Raw genomic sequence first — 20,254 nt, 5'->3', positions numbered from 1 at the left:
TCCTACATACAGCAAACACTACATTTTCGGCCAAAGTAGGAACATCTGGGGTATTTCACAGGAGGCTTCTGTCCTTCGCTGAGCCTTAGTTACTGTTCATACACCTGTTCTTGCATGGCACAATGAGTCTTTAACTCCAGACATCAGTAGACAAAAGCAGACTTATCACCTGAGATCAGACTCATTTCATTGTTTAGCTGCTTAGTTGATACACTTGGACAGCTGAATGCATTTTCAAACTGCATGTTTGAATTAACGTTGCATGAGGAGAAACAAATGTGCTTGGCAAATGTCACACCGTGTTGGATAACAAGTTTGGTTGCTGCAGCAGAAACTTCCTCATATTTAATGAAGAGCAGGGCAGAGCTGCTAACGTTAGCTTCCACTCCACCAGCGAACAGGATCAGTGTCCATCTACGCAGCGGATGTGCTCGTCTATTACATTAGCAGGTTGAGCTGTTGACATTTGAAGTTTATGACGGAGCAGATAAACACACTGTTTAATCCATTTCTTAAGTATTTCCATGAAAACAGTCCCATGAACGACATGTGAAAAAAGCCAAAAAGCTTTAGACGTTTCCCAATAATATCAGAAGTAGGGACTTAAACTGTGATTGTTGCTTATGAATATAAAGTTATAAAGATTTGATGGGAGGCTTTTATATAAGTGCTGAATAGCAAAAGTAAATGTGTCCACCAGAATTCAAATACTGTCGACAACAACACAATCTGACATTTAGCTTTGAGCAGTTACAACCTTTCCCCTTCACACATTGGATGATGGCTTGTTACAGAAATATAAAACAATCTTTCATATTTCTGAAAGTGGTTCAAAGGTCATTTCAGCAGGCTTTCTAACAAACATGTTTGTCACTTGGGAGGGGTGACATTTATAATCCCATTTTTAAAACAGTGATTTTGACACGTCTCGTCTGGTTGAGAAATAAAGCAGTGAGGTGGTATTAAAACAGTGCTGAGTCATTGGTCTTTGTAAAAGCAGGACTTGGTTCAAGAACACCGTCCCCTCTGGCTTGCCAGCGGTAGATTGATAAATATATTGTCCTGTTCATTTATGCTACAAGGCTGACGTAGAGCAAGTAAAAAACAGATTGACCTTGTAGCACAGAAAGCTTCTGTCACTTAAAGTTAAGGACAACTGTGCTGTAGTTGGTTACAGGCTGCTGGCTAGGCAAGTATTGGCAGAGCTGCCAAGCCATGCCCAAGCCATCATTTAGGACATGGACAGGTTTAATGCAAACACCCAAGCAGATTCATTTTCATGAGCATAGAGGAAACCGAAGCAGTGACACCAAACTGTGACATTCCTGAGAGCAACACCTACATTAGGCTACACATCGTGTGTAAAAAAGCAGCAGCTTTCAAAAATAACTCTGGGGCTGGGTGGTTATTTTGGGGTTCTGGGTTTTTGCAGTTGGGACAGAAGACAGACTTTATTAAGCTGTTTGTACAGCCAGGCCACCGTGAGGCTGTTACCCATAAGTACTTGCCACGAGTTGTATACAATCCAGCCCCTGTTAGCTGTACACCTATTTCTGCAGCTGAGTACATTCACTCTGTAAAAGCTTGGAGTTTGGAGCGCCGTTCAGTGCAGCGTTTTAAGCAGCCCGTGTTTAAGGTCTTTCTCTTTAGACTGCAGTGCTCTTGGCCACTTGTTGAGGAAGGAACCCAAAGCAAACAAGAAGCATTTGGCACTTTTAAAGCTACTTAACACGCAACGGAAATATCACACTTTTCTTAGTAGTTATAAACACAGAAGCTCTCTCTCATCTACTGCCAGCCTTTTGATGCCATCCAGAGCTCCTTTTCACTGCGCCGGTGTTTGCGGACCAGACTGATCTTGCCTTGCTTTAGCGCATTCATAGAGCATATTTTGATGACAGGGTTGGAATCTCTTCCGCTTTCTCCATGTCTAAGCATTACGCCATCGTAGCTGGAGGGAACTGGGTCGCCCTTAATGGCCGCTGGCAGGATGGAGAGCTGAGCAACTCATTTCAGCCACTGGCAGCAGATTCCATAATTAAGATAATTAAAAAGAAGGGAGGGGGGAAAGTGAAGGGGGAGGGGGGTGCAACTGCAATTCCTCAGTAGTGGGCATGCATGCTGGCACACTGTTCCAGCTGGCTTGTTTACTCTCTCGAGCAGAGTGTCAGTAAAGAAGGAGCAGCAAGGACACACTGTCCTCAGAGTTATATTGCCAGCCAAATTAGCATGATGGGCTGCCTTTGGCTCTGCAGCAGGTGCCGGTGGGAATAGGACCAGAGCAGCATAGAGCTACCCGACTCTTGGTGGCTTGCCTCCACATCGCCTGTGCTGTAAGCGAGAGAAAACAATCAAAACCCGGGTTAATAGAAAGGGTGATCTGTGGCTCCAAATCAAGCCCCCCATCTGATCCGGCGGCAGGCAGGGGTCTCACCCTGGGAGCTAAACATGAGTAATGCCTGTCAAGCCTCTAAAAATGAGCTGGCCTCTGCAGCAACCCTGAGAAAATAAGTACCGTGGAAACCTCCCAGCAGCACTCCCTGTCTCTACCTGTCCACAGCCGTCACTCAGACTGAAAGCTGTCAACGTAAACAAACTGTTAAACCGCTATTATTCTGAAGGCTAATTAAATCGGCTGCAAATACCACCGCTTGTGAAGCCAAGCCAATAAAATTAGACTAGAGTTTTAAACTAAACATGGTACCATGTCTGTACAACAAGCAACTCCCAAATAGAAAGCAGCAGTGTGCCTACAGAACCATGATAAAGAGTAGAAAAGAGTAAAGGAACACTGCAGCAGTGATGCAGCAAAACAGACAACGCCGTGCTCCTCCTGCTCACTTTGAAGTACACTAATGCCCAGCGTATCCTGCAGCTAGAGACTGGAACTCCTCAGCCAGGAGGTGGAGAGATTAGCTCTTCCGGATTTATTATCAGTAACAGAGATGTTATTCATGGAACATGAAACAGCCTGTGTGACTACAGATGTGAGATGATATGTTTGAGACGTCTGGTTCAAACTTTGTCACTGCTGGTTTAGGTTTCGGTGCAGTGTGTGTAAACTATTGTCGGAGGTTAATGGAAGTTTCAATCCAACCCTGACAAAACAGTCACAACGTGGTAAAGTAACAAAACCAATTGCTTTGCAAATGCAGTTTGACCCAAGTCTGACGACATGCAGGGCCAGAGATGCAAAAATGAGCAAATCAGCATGCAATGTTTGCATGCAGCGCTCGACGGAAAGGATCAGGTCGTAGGCACATCCTGTTCTTTACAATCTAGAAATGTCAGCGCCGCAGACTTGAGTTCTAATGACGCCTGAATGTCATGTTAAAGTCACAGGGATTCACCAGAGGACAGCTGTGATTTCATGGATTCATCAGCAGAGCAGCAGCATTACTCCACTCATCTCCTCTCTGCTCTGTCAGCCTTGGATGAGCTGCTCCGTCGCCTCCTCCCGTGACCCAGTTTCGGTCCCACTCCTCTCTCCCAGACACATCCAGCATCTCTGCACGACTCCCTCGCCACCTCTGTCTGACACTAGCTAATGGGATTAGGAAAAAGACACTTTTCCCTGAGGACGAGAGGCCTCTCAGGTAAACTCAACAGGCTGTGTGTGACCAACCAGTGCGCCACGTCCTGTCCAGATGCATTCAGCTGTTCGGGGAAGAAATTACTTTTTTTGTGTTCAGAACAAGGCTAGAAATTGCTTGACCTCGGTGATATAACACTTAAATATAAATAGAGACTCACAAAACTTCCTGAAGGTAAAACTCCGCAGAGCAGTCCTCAGACTCCCATGTTTTTGATCTAAGAGTCATTCACAAAGCATTTCCAAACTTCTAAGTCTGAGAGAAGTTAGAGGCAATCCAGAGGACTTCTAAATTATTCACTCATAATCAGTCAGTTGCTGTAAAGTGCTGACCGATAAATTCTATTTCATTATGATCGCAATGTGAACATGCACAATAAAAACTATCCAATCATATTCATGTACATCAGGTCCCCAAGTACCTCTAATCATTTTCAAGTTGTTTTACTGCAGTATTTTTTAATAATTAGAATACTTAAGTCATACCTAATTTACGTACACTTTGGCCGCTTTAAATGCAGTTTTGGTGGTGAGAAGGATCCATGCTTTGCACACTGCACACTTGCAGTTTGCTGCACTGAGCTCTGAGCTGTGTCAGAATTATTGAAATCAAAAAACATGCTCTTTAGACTTTGACAGTCAGAGCTAAATATAGAATTAAGCCACCAGAGTCAAAATGTGTTTGACTCTCTGGGAAAAAAAAAAAAAAAAAAAAAAAAAAAAAAAAAAAAATCAACAATGTGATTATTTTCTGCTATCCTGCTTTTCATAAATATTGTATTGTATTGTATTGTATTATTATTGTATCAGCCAGAGACACAGACCAGCTACCTGTCAGCCAATCACTGTAATCATAGTAGGTTCATACATGAAATATGCTGGCTATTGCAACAGGGTCACCTCTACTCGGCCCCTGCTACTCTCTCAGAGTTCTCTCAACAGCATTGGGACCTTTTACCACGATTTAAGACATTTCCTAATGATAAGACCCAATTTTGTGAATACAAGCTACTTCCACATGTATTCACAAGCTCCCAACTTTAAGCCGTACAAAAGAAAACCTTATTTCCACAATACAAGTCCTGATTCCCACAGGAACCATCTGAACCTTACTAGACGCTTCTCTCACTTAAAAAATGCTAAACTAAGATTTCTCTCTAACAGCCAGTTCGATGTGCTGCCTCCACCCACACATCCTCACAGTCTGTCATCTAAATTGAAGGGAAACCAAAGAAAGTTACACACAGTGGAATCAAAAGGTAACACAAGCCTCTGGTTGCTTTTAAGTCCTCAGTAAATGAATGGTGATGGTGGCAGAAGCCTGCTGTATCATTCTTTAAGGGCGCCATCACTCAGCAAATCAGCCGCAGTAAAGAGGAAGTTCCCTTTCAAAATAAACCACTGGCCCATCCATCACAATGCTCTATTGCTGTTGGCCAAACCACTTGAGCATTTGAGCACATGACAAAGCAAAATAAACTCTGGAGAAAGCACCAAGAGCTTGAGGGTAAACATTTTACCTTCTAGGCCACAACTCTTCACTGGCTGTTATAAAAAAGAAGAGCTGGCCAAAAATAACTAACCACAAAGACATAATGATGAGGCACGCTGTGAGAAAGCGCTGGTGCAATGTGTCTAAGTCGAGCTTTTAGAAATGGTACTGTGTCACACAGAAACTCAATTCATAACGTGCCTCAAAGCCAGAGCATGTGAGCCACACTAACAATGGGTAACACAAACATCACTATGTCCTCTTTGAAGAAAAAGTCAGATGAGTTCTGATGGACTCAGCTAGAACAGATTTAATTTAGAGTTGAATATCAACCTAGAAAATACTTTATTTGAAGAATCCCACAACGAACCTACTAATTAAATGTGTTTGGTGCTCCAGAGGGTCACCTTGATTTCAGAATCTTCTAATATTGAATAAAACCACACAAACAGTAGGAGGAAAACGTACATGAATATACAGAGCATCCCTGACAGGGAGAGATTTGTTCTAATATAGCCTAAAGTACACATGTTGCTTGGCAACCAGTCAGGCATGGTTTCACCTCAATTTCACTGAATCGCAACACGTTTCTGTGCTTCTGTCTTTGCTATACATCGATGGATTTGTAACCAAGAGTTATTCTTTACCCCTCCCCCTACATTGAATTTGAGAGTTGAACATTTCTGCAGCTGATTGGGGTGAACCATCTTCAGACACAACTTCCTACATGCCCAGAGCAGGTCAACAGGAAACATAGAACACACACATTAACATGAGGAATGAGAGGAAATGAATTAATGCTACTTTTTATTTCTGTGACATGGCCTCCATCTTCATCTCTTCAGACAACATCCTGTATATTTTCTAACTGATTCTAACACCCAATTAGAATTCGTCCTTTCTGTTAGGCTCAAACTAAACGGTTTAAAATATCAGGTCATTTCTCATGAAAACCTACAAAAACACAGAAAATCTCTACTCAAACCCCATGTTGACTGGACACGATTCAGCTCTCAGAGGGAGATACAGGCACACACAGGGTTATTTACTGAGGAGGAGAAGTGTTCAAAGAAGCTGAGCTAAACCTTCTTCTAAAAGCACCAAAGTGACTGACAGCACAGCCTTGGTCACTATAAATATACATGAACCTGTTTACCAGCTGGACCAGGCCTCCTGCAGACTAACATTGTCTTAGAGCCAGCTACTGTCTCAAATTGCAACTTCTCTCTTTGAGGTTGAAATAGCAGTGGCCCAATGGCTGATGGGTAACCCAGTGACAACTGTGCACCATTAACCTTGCATGTGTCCAGGATTTGACAATTATCTGGAAAAAAAAAAGTCACCAGAAGGAATAAAAATATTCTTTTTGCTTGAATATTTTTCTGTCACTGCAAAACGCTGTGCAACGCAGAGCATGAGGACAAGTCAGACGCGGTCTTAGAGGAGTATGAATGGATCTGAGACAGTTCTGGGCAAATAAGCATGGCTGTGTATGTTCACTGGGATGAGTCATAGCTGGTGTTTAGGAACAACTGAGGCCCTCGTCACTCTGACGTGTCAGGATAATTGAGGCGGCCGCTTCTCTAAACTGCTGCTGGTCAATCAGCCAGGATCTGGGCCGTGTAACAAGTGAGGAACCTCCTGTTCCTCGTCAGGCTGAAAGGAAATATTTACCCACATCACCGCAGAACCTATGCTGGCTCCGGAGTAAATAAACATCCACTCAGGCAAGACAAACTGAATAGCTCAGAGCTTTGGGTACAGTTACAGACAGCAGCTATTAACAGTGGCCTCAAAGACAAGCTTCAGCTCTCTATTTACATGGAAACTGGCTCTATAATGCTGCTTCAATGTTGACAACTGGTGGAAAATAAGAGTTGTCACGATATTTTGACAGTAAACAGATCTAATTCAGAATTATGAGCTGGAAACCTTTCAGCAGATTCTCGATCTGTTTTGCTGCTGTTCAGGAAACAGGCAATCATTTTCACTTTCTTCATAGTTTAAAAATGCATCACACTCTTATTGTCCATTGTGATTCTGACAGTGTTAAAGTAGTGCACTGCTAAAAACAAAAGGTTAAAACTGATGCAGCAGAAATGGAGATATTGTGCTTTTAGGTTATGTTTCGGTTTGTTTTTGTTTGTCAGCAGGATAACAGAAAAACTATTGGCTTGATTTTCATTCAGTTTGGTGGAAGTGTGTAGCATCAGCGGATCAAGAACCGATTCAATTTTAGAGCGGATTAAAATCACTTGCTGCATACAGGAATTATTTTTCACTTTGGTTAATGTTGCGAGATAGGACATTTGACCAAGGTAGAATAAATGCTGTGCATCCTAACAGGTACGTTCACGACTGCCCATAATGCTCTGGGATAGCCCTCACACATAGTTGCTAAACTTCATAGAGAAAGCAGTCGTTCAGGAAACAGCCGTGGAAACATAAATACACACATATCATGAAACTAATTACACTCTTGTGTCAATATCCAAACGTGAAATTCTAATTAGGCATTAAAATAGGCGATCAAGATTAACGCCCTCTAGTCAGCGATCCCATTCCTGCAGAGAGTGGATCCTCCTCCAGCATCCTGTCCACCACACGCACACATCCAGACAACAGCTTTTAACCGGTTAGGCATGTCGGTCAATTGATGAATTTGCAAACGCATATGAACGAGCACACACGTTCCACTAACAGCTCCCTTAGCCTCGGGATGAGTGCAGTGTGAAAGACCTATGAGATAAAGAAAATAAAGTGCGCTAAGCAAAGCTCAGTGTGTGAACATTTTCATACAGAAAAGCAATAAATGTAAATTGTCCAATGTAAACTCTGTAACGCTCCTCTTCAGTTTAGGAGTAGTACTTAGTAGTAGTGGTGGCAGCACTATACTGTACAACATTAAGAACAAGCACAGGTTGCTGTTAGCTGGCGGGAGAAAGTGCGCGCCGGTCGGAAGGTATCATCCAGCTGGTGTGCTGAATGATTGACACTGAACGATTGTTTTTTAATGAGAACAATGCATTATGTCGCTTTTACAGTTTGATACTAAAATAAAGTCTACAAATGGTCTAAGGGTGATAGAGATTAATCTTTTAAGTTTTAACACCCATGCAACTATTAGCATGTGAGTCTGACATCATACAAGCAGTCACATAACGACTGAACACACTGCTGAAAAACTTCTCGAGAAGAGACGAGTAGTCTCTCCTCGTCACTTGATATGCCGCAGACACACAGCAGAGGTCATATTACACGGAGAAATATTAACGGTTTCTGGGTGAATCAATGTTAATGTTACTTATATAAAGAAGCAAAAAAGGGCAATAAGGATGCTGAGCTTTCAAGTTTCATCAGGACTCATTAATAATGCCATCAAGCACATCATGTTTAGGTAAGCAGCTTGAACACAAAGGCCAACCAATCACCACACACTGCCATTAGACACTGAGTGCAATTAGCTGATAATCAGCCTGATCAAACACTGTCAGTAATAAATACATCACATTTTTAGACTGTAGCTTATCATACTTAGTAGTTAGCTAGTGTTTCTGTGGTGGTGACAGAGTATTTGAATTAATCGGAAGCTTCCTGCACTCGATAAACTACAACCCTGTTTCCAAAAAAGTTGTGACACTGTAAAACATAAATAGAAACAATGTGATAGCTTGCCAAATACTGAAACCTCATATTTAACTGAAAATGTCACATGTTGAAACTGAGAAACTTCAATGTTTTTGAAAATGATCCCCATTTAGAGTTTGATGCCACCAACATGTTTCAAAAAAGTTTGGACAGTGGCAACAAAAGACTGGAAGAGCTGTGAAATGCTGAAAGAAAACAGCTGGTGGAACATCTCACAGTGAAATAGGCTTACTGGTTACAGGTTAGTCACATGACTGGGAATAAAAAGAGCCTCCTAGAGAGGCTGAGGGTTTCTTCAGCAAAGATGACGAGGGCTTCACCACTCTGTGACTGACTACGCTGCCAAATAGAGCAACAAGTTAAGTGTGTATCTCAATTTAAAACTGTAAAGAACGTGAGGATTTCATTGTCTATAATAAATAATGTCATTAAAAGATTCACAGAATCTGAAGAAATCTCTGTATGCAAGGCCGAAAACCAGTGTTGGCTGGCCGTGATCTTCAGGCCTCAGACGGCACTGCATTGAAGAGACTCGATTCTGTCGTGGACATCACTGCGTGAGCTCAGGGACACTTCCAAGAACCATCTTCTGTGAACACAGTTCATCACTGCACCCACAAAAGCAAGATGAAACTCTACCATGCAAAAAGGAAACCAAATGTTAACCAGATCCAGAAACACCGCCATGTTCTCTGGTCCCGAGCTCATTAAAGACTGAGGTGAAGTAGAAAACCGTCCTGTGGACTGACGAGTCAACGTTTGAAATTCTTTTTGAAAATCATGGACGCTGCGTCCTCAAGGCTGAAGACGAGAGGGACCATCCTGCTCGTCATCAGCCAGCATCAGTGATGGTAAATCTTCACATCCTGTTTCTATCTACATGTTACCAACTTTCTTTTGGAAACACGGTTGTAAAATGATAATAATGGTTGTAATATGACTAAATGCTACACACTTGCCCTTGAAGAAGTTTAAAATCAAAATCCATTACAAATTCCTACAAAAATTTTCTCTGATTTTTGAAATGATCTATTCCTAATTCTGCTAGTTGCTTCTTACATGAACAGTCAGGGAAATTTGAATCTTAACTCGAGAAACCAGCTAAAGCTATGTGCAGCCACACTGAAGGAAAATTTTTCCCTCTAATACTTCTTGGTCGTTTTACGTTTGCTGCGAGCACAGACGCCACCACGATTTGAAACTTGAGTCCCTTCAACCATGCTCACGCATCAGTAACACACATACACAAAGCTAAACTAGCGCCTCTTTCTGGTTGCCTTGCTATTTTGAAGCATTCAGCTCAACTCCCCCAACACTCATTTTATCCTTTGTCAGATGCAACCCACCCAGTTTGGGAAAGACGATGAGGTATTCTGCGTTGCATTGTGGGCATGCCACGCGTGCCGTGCTGTTGCCCCGCTGCTTCTCGTCCACCCAGCGCTGCAGGCAGGCCTGGTGCACCCATTTGGTCGAGCCGCGGCAGCGACACGGACGCACCCACTCTGCCGTGCGGTCGTCCTCGTCTGTGGCGAAGCACACCCAACAGCTCCTAAAAACAAACAGCCACAGGTGGGATGAAGACAGTGGTACGCATACACACACCCTGATAACTGGGAAAAGGCTGTATCTATATGAATATTTTTGGTATTTACATTACATTATATTTGCTAGTTACATTAGCTAATGGGGACAACTGCAATGTAATCCCCCCAGGTGTTGGCGCATCGTCAGTGTACGTCAACCGAAAGTGTTTGTTTGTGCTGCTGACATGCTCAGATCATTGTTGTTGGTGTCTGACAACCTCATAGAAAGGATCCCGACAGAGATGGACCTTTCTGTTCATGAGTAAGATCCTTTTTGTTTAACCAAGAATAGCCGCTATACCGCTCTCACCAAAGCCATTTTATCATCGTGAAACACAATTCAAACTCAACACAAACAAATTAAAATCACCAAAATCTTCGTCTGTCCTACACCGTCTCAACAATAACCATCAACTGGTCAAAATAAACCCTTCACTCACCAAAATGGGAGAGAAGTGAGAGACAGGGCGGACACCAGACATCAGCTGATCAGGGGAATTGATTTTATTTATTTTGAAATTTATTCTACTTATTGTTTTAACTTCTCTCTCTCTATATTAGGGATGCACATTTTTAATTTTTTTATGACCGTTAACCAACGCCCTTTAACGATTAATAACCGTTAACCGATAAGATTTAAATGCCCTTACATGCTGCCATTCCGACATTCCGTCATTCCGACATACCACCATTTAGACATATCACCATCCCGAAATACCGCTATTCCGACACACAAACGTCCCACCATTCCGACAAGGCTTTCCGTGTAAGGAAAGGTTGGAATCAAAGAGACACTGACTTGGCGCTGTTCGGTCCGAACTGCAGATTTACAATGACGGAAAATATATAGATTACTCATCTAAAATGTAAAAAAAAGCTACAAGATTTAGATAATTAACAGTACTGTAGGCTTCAATCGTCTCCTATTGCTTTTTAAATTATGTCGAGAGCGAGCGGCGCTGGTGATTTCTTTAATTGTGCGTTCTGATTCACGCTTCTGAAATCAGATTTTTAAACAGTTCTGATGGAGCTCAATGTTTATCTGGATGATGTGGCTTCATTCCAAACCATTTTACTGTAAACCTGGACGACCCGTGGCGTGTCTGGAGATAAAAAAAATAATATTCAATGTAACGTGTGTTTTGTGCGTAATTGCGCACAATAAGCTGGTGCTTCGGAAGTTGCATTTGGTCGTGTTTGGCCTCCAGTGCCTTGCATGCAGGTGCGCTGTGGTTGAAGTGCCTGACAAGCCGCCCCGCTGCAACAATAACACGATGCACAAACACATTAAATCCGTCATTTACCGCCAGCTGCAGTGTATGTGCAAAACAGGGGATCGAGTCCCAGCTGACCCGTCCGGGAGAGTTGGCTGCCACGATGTTGCGCGCGTTGTCGTTGACGCATGCGGACACTTTCCCACTAAGTCCCCACGTCTCCACTGCATCAACCAGTTTAGCTGTGAGGTTATCAGCTGTGTGTCTACCTGGCATGCTCTGCGTTAACAGGATGGCAGAATTAACTTTCCAGTACTCATCGATATAGTGACATGTAATTGTCACGTAGCTCTCTGTTGTGAGCTCGGTCCAGCAGTCCGTTGTAATAGCCACGAACTCGACACGCCCCCATGAGTTGATTGACTTACGTAGCTAAAAAACAAAATTGACCGTTAGTATTAATCGGTTAACGTTCCTGTTATTGGTTAATGGTTAAACAGTTAACCGTGTGCATCCCTACTCTATATATATATATTATTGTTTTTATAGGATTATTTGCTAGTGTACATGTATTATATGTTTGCTCCCTTTGCTGTACAACCAGTTGCCCCACTGGGGACAAATAAACTGATTGATTGATTGATTGATTGATTGATTGATTGATTGATTGATTGATTGATTGATTGATTGATTGATTGATTGATTACGAATGTGACAACTATGAGATGTCTTCTACAGATTTTTCTTGGTAAAAGAACAGGACAGTAATTACCAGATAATGGAAACTCTTATGCATGTTTGCAATCTGGGGTGGGGTGGGGGGGGTGGGGGGGGGCACGTGTGTGAGTATCTGTTTATGCGTGGTAGACAGGAGAAGAGAGTGAAAGAGACGAAGCAAGACTAATGTAATCAAAGTCCCTTCAAACAGGAGTCAAAGGTTTAGACTGAGAAAATTGTTGGCAAAGCCATTTTTCCGCATTTTGGGGAACAATGATAGAGGGAATGATCAAAGTTCCTCACAGACTCCAGATTAAATGGCCTGGATGGAGCACAAACAGCATCACTGGGCCAGTGACTGAACAAAATCAGCCACGATCAATACATAAACCCCACAGGCAAACAAGCTGTTATATGCTGACTGCTTGTCAAGCATATCTGACAGCACGGCAGAGCTGTTCAAAGCGTGTGAATGCACACACTTGTGCGCGCACACAAACACACACACACACACACACACACACACACACACACACACACACACACACACACACACACACACACACACACACACACACACACACACACACACACACACACACACACACACACACACACACACACACACAGATTAACAGGCCTTCATCTTGCCTCTGGATATAAGGCAAAGAACTTCCAGGGGTTATATTTCAGATACCATTTGGTTTCAAAATCAATACTTTTTCAATTAACATACTACAAAGAGGTCCGACATTTACTTACGTATGCACTGTTTCTCTTATTTTTCAATAAATATGGGCACTTGCTTTGCCTCTAGTTTGAGCTACATTCTTCTGACATTGCCCTCAGGATTAATCACACTCTACTCAAACCTAAATTCACCCGGGCGTCCCTGTGTGACTGAGCGCAATATTATGATAACCCACAGCTAGGCTATGCAGTGGCTTACTTGCACACAAACTGAGGAGACCGTCTCCCTTGTGTGTGACATCCAGACAAATGCCTTGCTCTGGCCTCAAGCCAAACCTACATGTATCCCAACACATCCTCCTTCCTCTCCTCCCACATTACATCTCCCACACAGTGAAAGTCCTTCTGAGTCAAATGTTGTTCCACTTAAAAGGGGCTACGAGTCCACTTCCTCAAACTTATGCCTCCTCACTCACAGGAAAGGAGCATTTAGTATGTTTAGCCTGTCTGCTGTACTATCTTCAAATTAATTGGACTCCTTTTGTGAACAATACACTCCCAAACCTCTTTCGCACCATTTCTGTCCAACATCTGGGAGGTAATTTGATATCCAAGTTCCCCGACCTTACCACAGTGTGTGTGACTGTGACAATATTTTGCTTTTTCATAATTAATCAGCAGCATGCGACTGGCTGGATGGTTCATCACCCCTGTGTCTCACTGCATGAGGCTAAGTTTAAGAATCTTGACCAGTGACATTCTTAATTTAGCAGCTATGTACCAATGAATGTGGTCATAGGTTAGACCTGAATAATTGATTGAAGAGAATCAGCAACACCATGCCATGACTACCACGACCAAACTCCTCAACCATAATGAAAGATTATTGGTTCTGATAAAACCTTTTTTTTTTTTGTTTTTAACCAGCATAACTGTTGAAATGAAGAAAAATAACTGTGGTCAAGACATGTTTCATTAATTAGCTTGTTAGAAATTAGATTCACTATGTGTCATGCTAACTGGCTAGCCTAGATAGCTGCCCTGTATTACTGTACAGATATAAATGCATTTGTTTCTTTGCATTTTATTTGAGAAACTAGTGAAGTAGACACCACAATGCTGCACCGTTTGTATGATGTGTGTCATTTCCATTCCGCAAGAGCTAAAATCCAAGTGATGACTTTATGTTCTCTGACCTGTTGAGGTAAATTTTCCAGCAAACCAGTTGCTGAAGGGCAAACATTTACCTTTTTTATGAGCACTCCTTTAGGGGAGTATGAATCTTTATGGCATTTTGCTCCACTACTTGTAATTCTCTGCATTTTGGCATCTTACATAATAATAACTAAAGATGCAGCATTGATTATTTTAAATGAAAATGTGTCGCACTTGAAACATTTTATTATTACCTTTATCTAACCAGGAAGTCCCATTACAAAGAAGCATGCATTATTATACAGTAGATTCATCAATACAGTATGCACGTCTCTTTACTGAACACATCCAATGATAACTTATGATACTGCATGGACTTCTGTATCAGACTATGAGTATTTACTGCAGTTGATTGCTGAGGTGTGTATAGTTGACTATTGGGATTAAAAATGGTTTACAGACCACAACAGTGAACTTTTAGTATATGACTGATTAAGATCATCCATAACATAATTTAAGGTATAACTCATAAAACATATGTATGTTTCACGACTGTTGATACAGACAGCATTATCTGTGTTTATAAGCGTAATCAAAGAGCATTATGTATGCATTATAATTCACTGTGAAGGCCTCCTTCACGTGCTATAGATGTGGTCTTCATAAAATGTGTCAATGATTTTCCTTTAAGCCACATTCACGGTCAATTCAGCCTGGGACTAGCTTGTTGCTAGGAAATCCACTGATTTAGGGGCTTAGTGCTGCCTTCGAACCATTTACAGCTCGACTATCTGTATCTGACATTTATTTTCTCATTTTCATAATTACACTGAACCTTGACCAGCTGGCATTTCACTGGATGAATGAAACAATGATTAGTCCACAGACACCTCCTATAAACCCCTGGCATGAATTCAATGAGGAGAGAGGATTGTTTTTGCCTCTCTCGCGCTGTGACTATGTACATTTTGGGTATCATTTGTGGACATAATGTAATAATAGATCTGGAAAAAAACACCAGAACATTAATATTCACTAAATCCACGGAACATCATGCAAACATCCTCACCTCCACCAATACATATCACAGATGAAGATTTATTCAGTGTATTCACACACATTTAAAGTCTGGCCAATCCATTCCATCTTAATCACTTGAACGGTTGGTTGAAAACTGAGCCCAAAGCAGGTTGAGGTACCCGACAGGACAATATCTCTCATCTGACAGGGTTTGGATATGTCCGACCTGATAAGATAGATCTAGAGTTTACAGTTTCATTTCCTGTTTTCAACAACAGGTATGCCAGTAATGGAGGAAATCTTCTGCCTTTTTTTTCTCACTAGGAAGTAGGAAATGTTTCTCACTATATCAGTAATATTAGAAACATCTGCTATGAAGTACAGTTTATAATTGCTAAACTTGTTCCCTGCCTAGAAACTGTGAATATTCTGCCACGTTTTCCACATCAATTACCATTTCACAAGAATTTTGGTTTGCCCTGAAATCTGTAGTTAAGCTTAACTGCTCTATGCCTTGTTGGTAGTTAATTCTGATGCAATAGAGACATCATTCTATAAATAAAAGGCAAACATGTCCCCAAACCACTTCTTATTGGAGAAAGAGGTTGGTGGGTGTTCTATTCACTTCAAAGCAAACTTTACGTGGTGCCCACCTAGCAGCACTTCCACATTGGCTTTAACATTTATTCAGCAGTTGACTCAGTGAATCCCCATAGTACACCATGTATAATTCAAAACTCCTGCTCCTATAGTTGAATAATGGATGTCAAATCTGGGGCCTTCTCTCATCGTCATACTGAGGTCTACATGTGCTCTGTCAGTGGGGCGTAGAAGGGGCTCGTCTGTGAAAGACTGTTGCTGCCTGCCTGCAATGGATGATTTTCCAATACTCCCCGGGTGCTGAATAAAACATGACGATGCAGGAGGGGAGCCTTAGGGTCGAGGCGCTCAGGTGACATGGCCAGCTTAAGGGCCACGACGGGCACACGTGAATGTGATGGACACATCAACTCTCCATTCATATTTCTGTCTGCTGTCCTTTAGAGCTCACCTGCTCACCTCCTCTTTCTGACAGGTATGTAAGCCTGCACCATACTCAAAGCTCTGACACTACATCAAATGCAGTTATCACGTTTGCACTGTAAAGCTGGAAAAGGCTCATGAGGAAAAAAACATCTTGTGGCCATTCCCAATGTTCTACAATGGGGGACTTCTATCGCAAAATTTCTATCGAGACTGCTTAAAAGTGAGGCAGCTATAAAACACAACGTGGAGAAGATGAGTAGAACAGTGGACTGATGTCTCGACAAGAGCACGACAGTGGAGAATAAAACCTCGGGCTCCCTTAGATTCACTGGCTCTTATTCCTGTAACCCAGCCCCACAGCATGACAGGACCTAATACAACAGCACCGAAATTCTATCCTCTGTGCGAAACCTTAATCTCCAGCTTGCTGTCGCCTTGACCCTGTTTAACAGAACACCTGGGCAGATAAGCCTATGCTGTACATGTACAAAATGGTCTCTGCACACAGAGAATTCTTGTGCAATTTGACAATTTTAAGTACTAGCTCAGACTTAATTGGTGTAATGAATAGTCACTTGCTGGTCATCCCACAATGTGTTCCCAACATACTTACACATGGCAAGAGTGAAGCCAAAACACACAAACACGTAACATTGACAGATGCTACCACACCTGATACGCCGCACCATTACTGCTAACATGGTCTGGAAGGATTCCATGAAAATGTCCTTCAAGAACATGAGATCTGATGACGGCGAGCTGCCTGAACTACGCTGAAGCTAGGTGACCTGCCATCTCAACCACTTATTTACATGCTAAACAGGCAAACTCAAGTGGGGCTTTGCAGTTTCCACAATGAGCTTTAATCCTCTTTATGCTAACCGACTGCTTTGAAACTTCAAGGGCAGGCAAATAGCAATGTGTATTATCCATTTTATTTTACCAGTTATTTTGACAACCCTTCAAACTGCCAGGATCAAAAGAATGTGCAGCAATGAGGGACTGCAGATCCTTTCAGTCAAGCTAGGCCAACATGTGTTCCACTTAGCAGAGGATGTAATTTTGACAATCTAAGAAAGTGCAGGACGGCATCATAAAGTCACACAAACACAGGCGGTCTGATGGTGAGCGCTGAAGGAGCACAGCATGACCGGGTGATCGACACTGTGTACAAAGATGAGTGTGACAGCATAGTTTCTTTCTCATCGTCTCACAAGTCAGGCTCCCGTTCTGTAAGAAGCACATAAGCCACCCCACAAAGGCTCCTTTCACTCAGCGGTGGTCACGTGACTGTGGGAAAGCTGGAGGTTCCTCTGCACAAAGGCAGGGCACAGGAGCACCGGATTCTGGCCCACAAAGATCTTTAAGGAAGGTTAAGGTCTAGGGGGGTTCTACATGTCTGACTGCTTCTACTCAATCACAAACTAGCCTTGTCCATGTCAGTTTAACAACAACCCAGGCTGTTTGTCACCCTGGAACAATATAGTATCCAACCACCCAGAGTCTAAGATTTGGACCATTCATGTGTCAGCTGGTTAAATGACTGCTTGGTGAGTAAATTGGTGAGTGTCAGCTACCACACTGACACTGATAACATCTGATAGTTCTTCAGTCTTTGGCATTTTCCTCATGAGGTGGACAAAATAACAAGGTGTTCTCACCTTATTGTGAAATTGAAGACAGCAAAATAAACTCCAGGTTCTACAATTACCAGAATCATTAAATCAACACCTTGTTGACAGTCAACAAAAACATTTTAGTCTTGCAGTTATTGCGTGTATATTGCAATACAGTATGCAGTAGTTTGTGATATTTCAAAAAGAACAAAAACTGGTCTGCACAGTATTCATGGAAGTGTGTTTAAGTGGTTTATCAGTCATTACAAGTAAGTAAAGTTTGTCCACTGAGTCAAACAAAACAGGGGCCTCCCACCTCTATTACAGTCTAAGGCTATTCCAAATAACAAATTTGTGTACTTCTACTACTAGTACTAGGCACTGTGACCTTTGTATTATATTAACACGTGTGCAGAGTCCAGTAAAAGGCATTTGTATAAGCCTCCATTCGCCCACGAGTGTCTGGCCTTAAAAGTTAAGAGGACTAAGACCAGTGGGGGATTACAATTCATTAAGCCAAAACTTCCTTTTCAAGATAGTCTCAAAAGTCACACTTCATGTTCACATGTTTGTCATAAATAACCTCATAATTGTATAGCACTGTCTGTAAATGTTCATAGTAAAAAAACAAAACAAAAGGTGAAACAGCACTGAAATAGGCTTGAGATATACAAGCCTGAGTTTGGGGCCGACAATGTAAACAGGCTGGCTTTAAGTTAATTGCTTGTGGTTTAAATAACTCAAGGCAGATAGCCACGCTGCCTACCTCATGACATGTCACTTGGCATGACCTTTCAGTGAAGTTAATGCCATGCAGCACAGGTTATTTCTGCTAGCTGTGAGCTATTTCTGCAAGCAACGACAGGTCACTTCCGGACCAGCTACTGATTTCCATTAAAAATACGTCCACGACTTAGTGTGTTGCATTGACATAATATCTGGTTACCAATAATTTGGTGATATTCTAGCCATGACTGTTGGTGCTCTCATACTCCTATTTATTCCAAACTACTGATGGTTTTTTGAAAGAAAAAAAACAACAAAAAAAAACAACCAAGCACATACATGTACATGTACATGCATTTAACTATTAACAATGATAAGCTGAGAGTACTGCATCACTTAACTGTAATGAAAGCGCATGACGACCAGAAAGTGTAAAAAGTGCAATGCTAGACTGAAATGCAGATTCAAAGGTCAATAGAAAATTACGTCAAAAATAAATTGACAGTTTGAAAAAAATGTGGCCCAGCTGTTGAAATCAGGACTAAATAGCATTCATATTTGACATGACTGTTGCTTCAACTTCATCTGCTTTATGATCTTAAAAAAGTAGGCTTACCAATAACTCCCTAAAAACCCTTTGATTGTCAATACGACTATGACCTCTTAATTTTTTGGTTTTGTATTTAACAAAAAAATGAATGTCACCTTCTCAGGATTGAAGAGAACATGTCGACACTGACACCACCCCAGACAAAAATTGCACCGAATCAAAGCTACAGGGTCAATCATTACTAGCCCCTCTTCACACACCTACAGCACATATTTATACATCCTTTCATGTAAAGAACAAAAGGGTCAGGATCTGGACAACAAAAGCAGAGAAGAGCAGAACAAGGAGGATGTTTGAGAGCCAATAAAAAAGGTCAGGATGGATTGAAATGTGTCCCCCACATCTATTTGTGAAACACTGCATTGCAGGGGCAGCTGGCTGCTTGTGGCAGGCCCAGATAAGAGCCTGTGGAGCCTTATGTTTGTCAGTGATAGAGGCTGGGTACACAACAGTCTAGAAGCAAGGGGACATGACATACATCTTCCTGCTATCAGCTCCTCAAACACTGTCAGGGTTATTGCCTTTGCCACACACCCGCAGCACGCAGCCAAAGCACATTTCACGAAGCTCACATGCCCTTGCTTTCTTCCTGCTACTGTACCATGTGCTTGGGAAATGGTTTCAAAGTCCAAAGTTCAATATTGACAGAAAGTGCTGCGTCAAATGCCTACAAGTGCTTTTTAGTACACACTGCCCAAGCTATCAAATGCCAGTGACTATTTTGACTGAAGCGGCACAGCAATGTGATTGGACGAAACATTGCAGCATCTGCTCACCACTACTCACACTGAGGATGGAGAATTCTGGTGACACATGCAGCATAATAACGAGGGGAGCAGCCATCGTGGCTTTGACTTGAAAAGAGAATCCGAACAACACATGAACCCATGTTTTACTCTTAGAGAATAAAGCTGGGTAGATAATCAGCCTGGTCAGTTGTGAACATATGTCCATGTTACAAACAAGACTCTGCTCATCTGGTGGAAAACGCTTAGATCTTTTCATATCTAATCATATCCTGCAGCGACTGTGTGTCCAAATGGACTTAGGTTTTGTGTATTGCCAATCATATGAAAACAGTGAGATTAGTATGAGATAAGCACCAAACGTCCCATAGATCCCCTGCCAATTCAATCATAATGATTACATTACTGAATTCATCACA

General features: G+C 42.0%; 1 protein-coding gene across 1 annotated transcript in view; it reads right to left on the bottom strand.

Moving 5' to 3' along the window:
* Positions 1–20,254, bottom strand: part of marchf5 (membrane-associated ring finger (C3HC4) 5) — a 31,096-nt gene that overhangs the window by 6,964 nt on the left and 3,878 nt on the right. Inside the window, exon 2 of the mRNA XM_070976962.1 lies at positions 10,079–10,281. Coding sequence (XP_070833063.1) covers positions 10,079–10,281 — 203 coding nt within the window. The remainder of the gene's footprint in view (positions 1–10,078; positions 10,282–20,254) is intronic.

This window comes from Chaetodon trifascialis, chromosome 13, assembly GCF_039877785.1.
Source record: "Chaetodon trifascialis isolate fChaTrf1 chromosome 13, fChaTrf1.hap1, whole genome shotgun sequence".
In the NCBI taxonomy this organism is placed as follows: Eukaryota; Metazoa; Chordata; class Actinopteri; order Chaetodontiformes; family Chaetodontidae; genus Chaetodon; species Chaetodon trifascialis.
The sequence above is the reverse complement of the archived record's forward strand: the minus strand, read 5'-3'. Positions and strand labels throughout refer to the sequence as shown.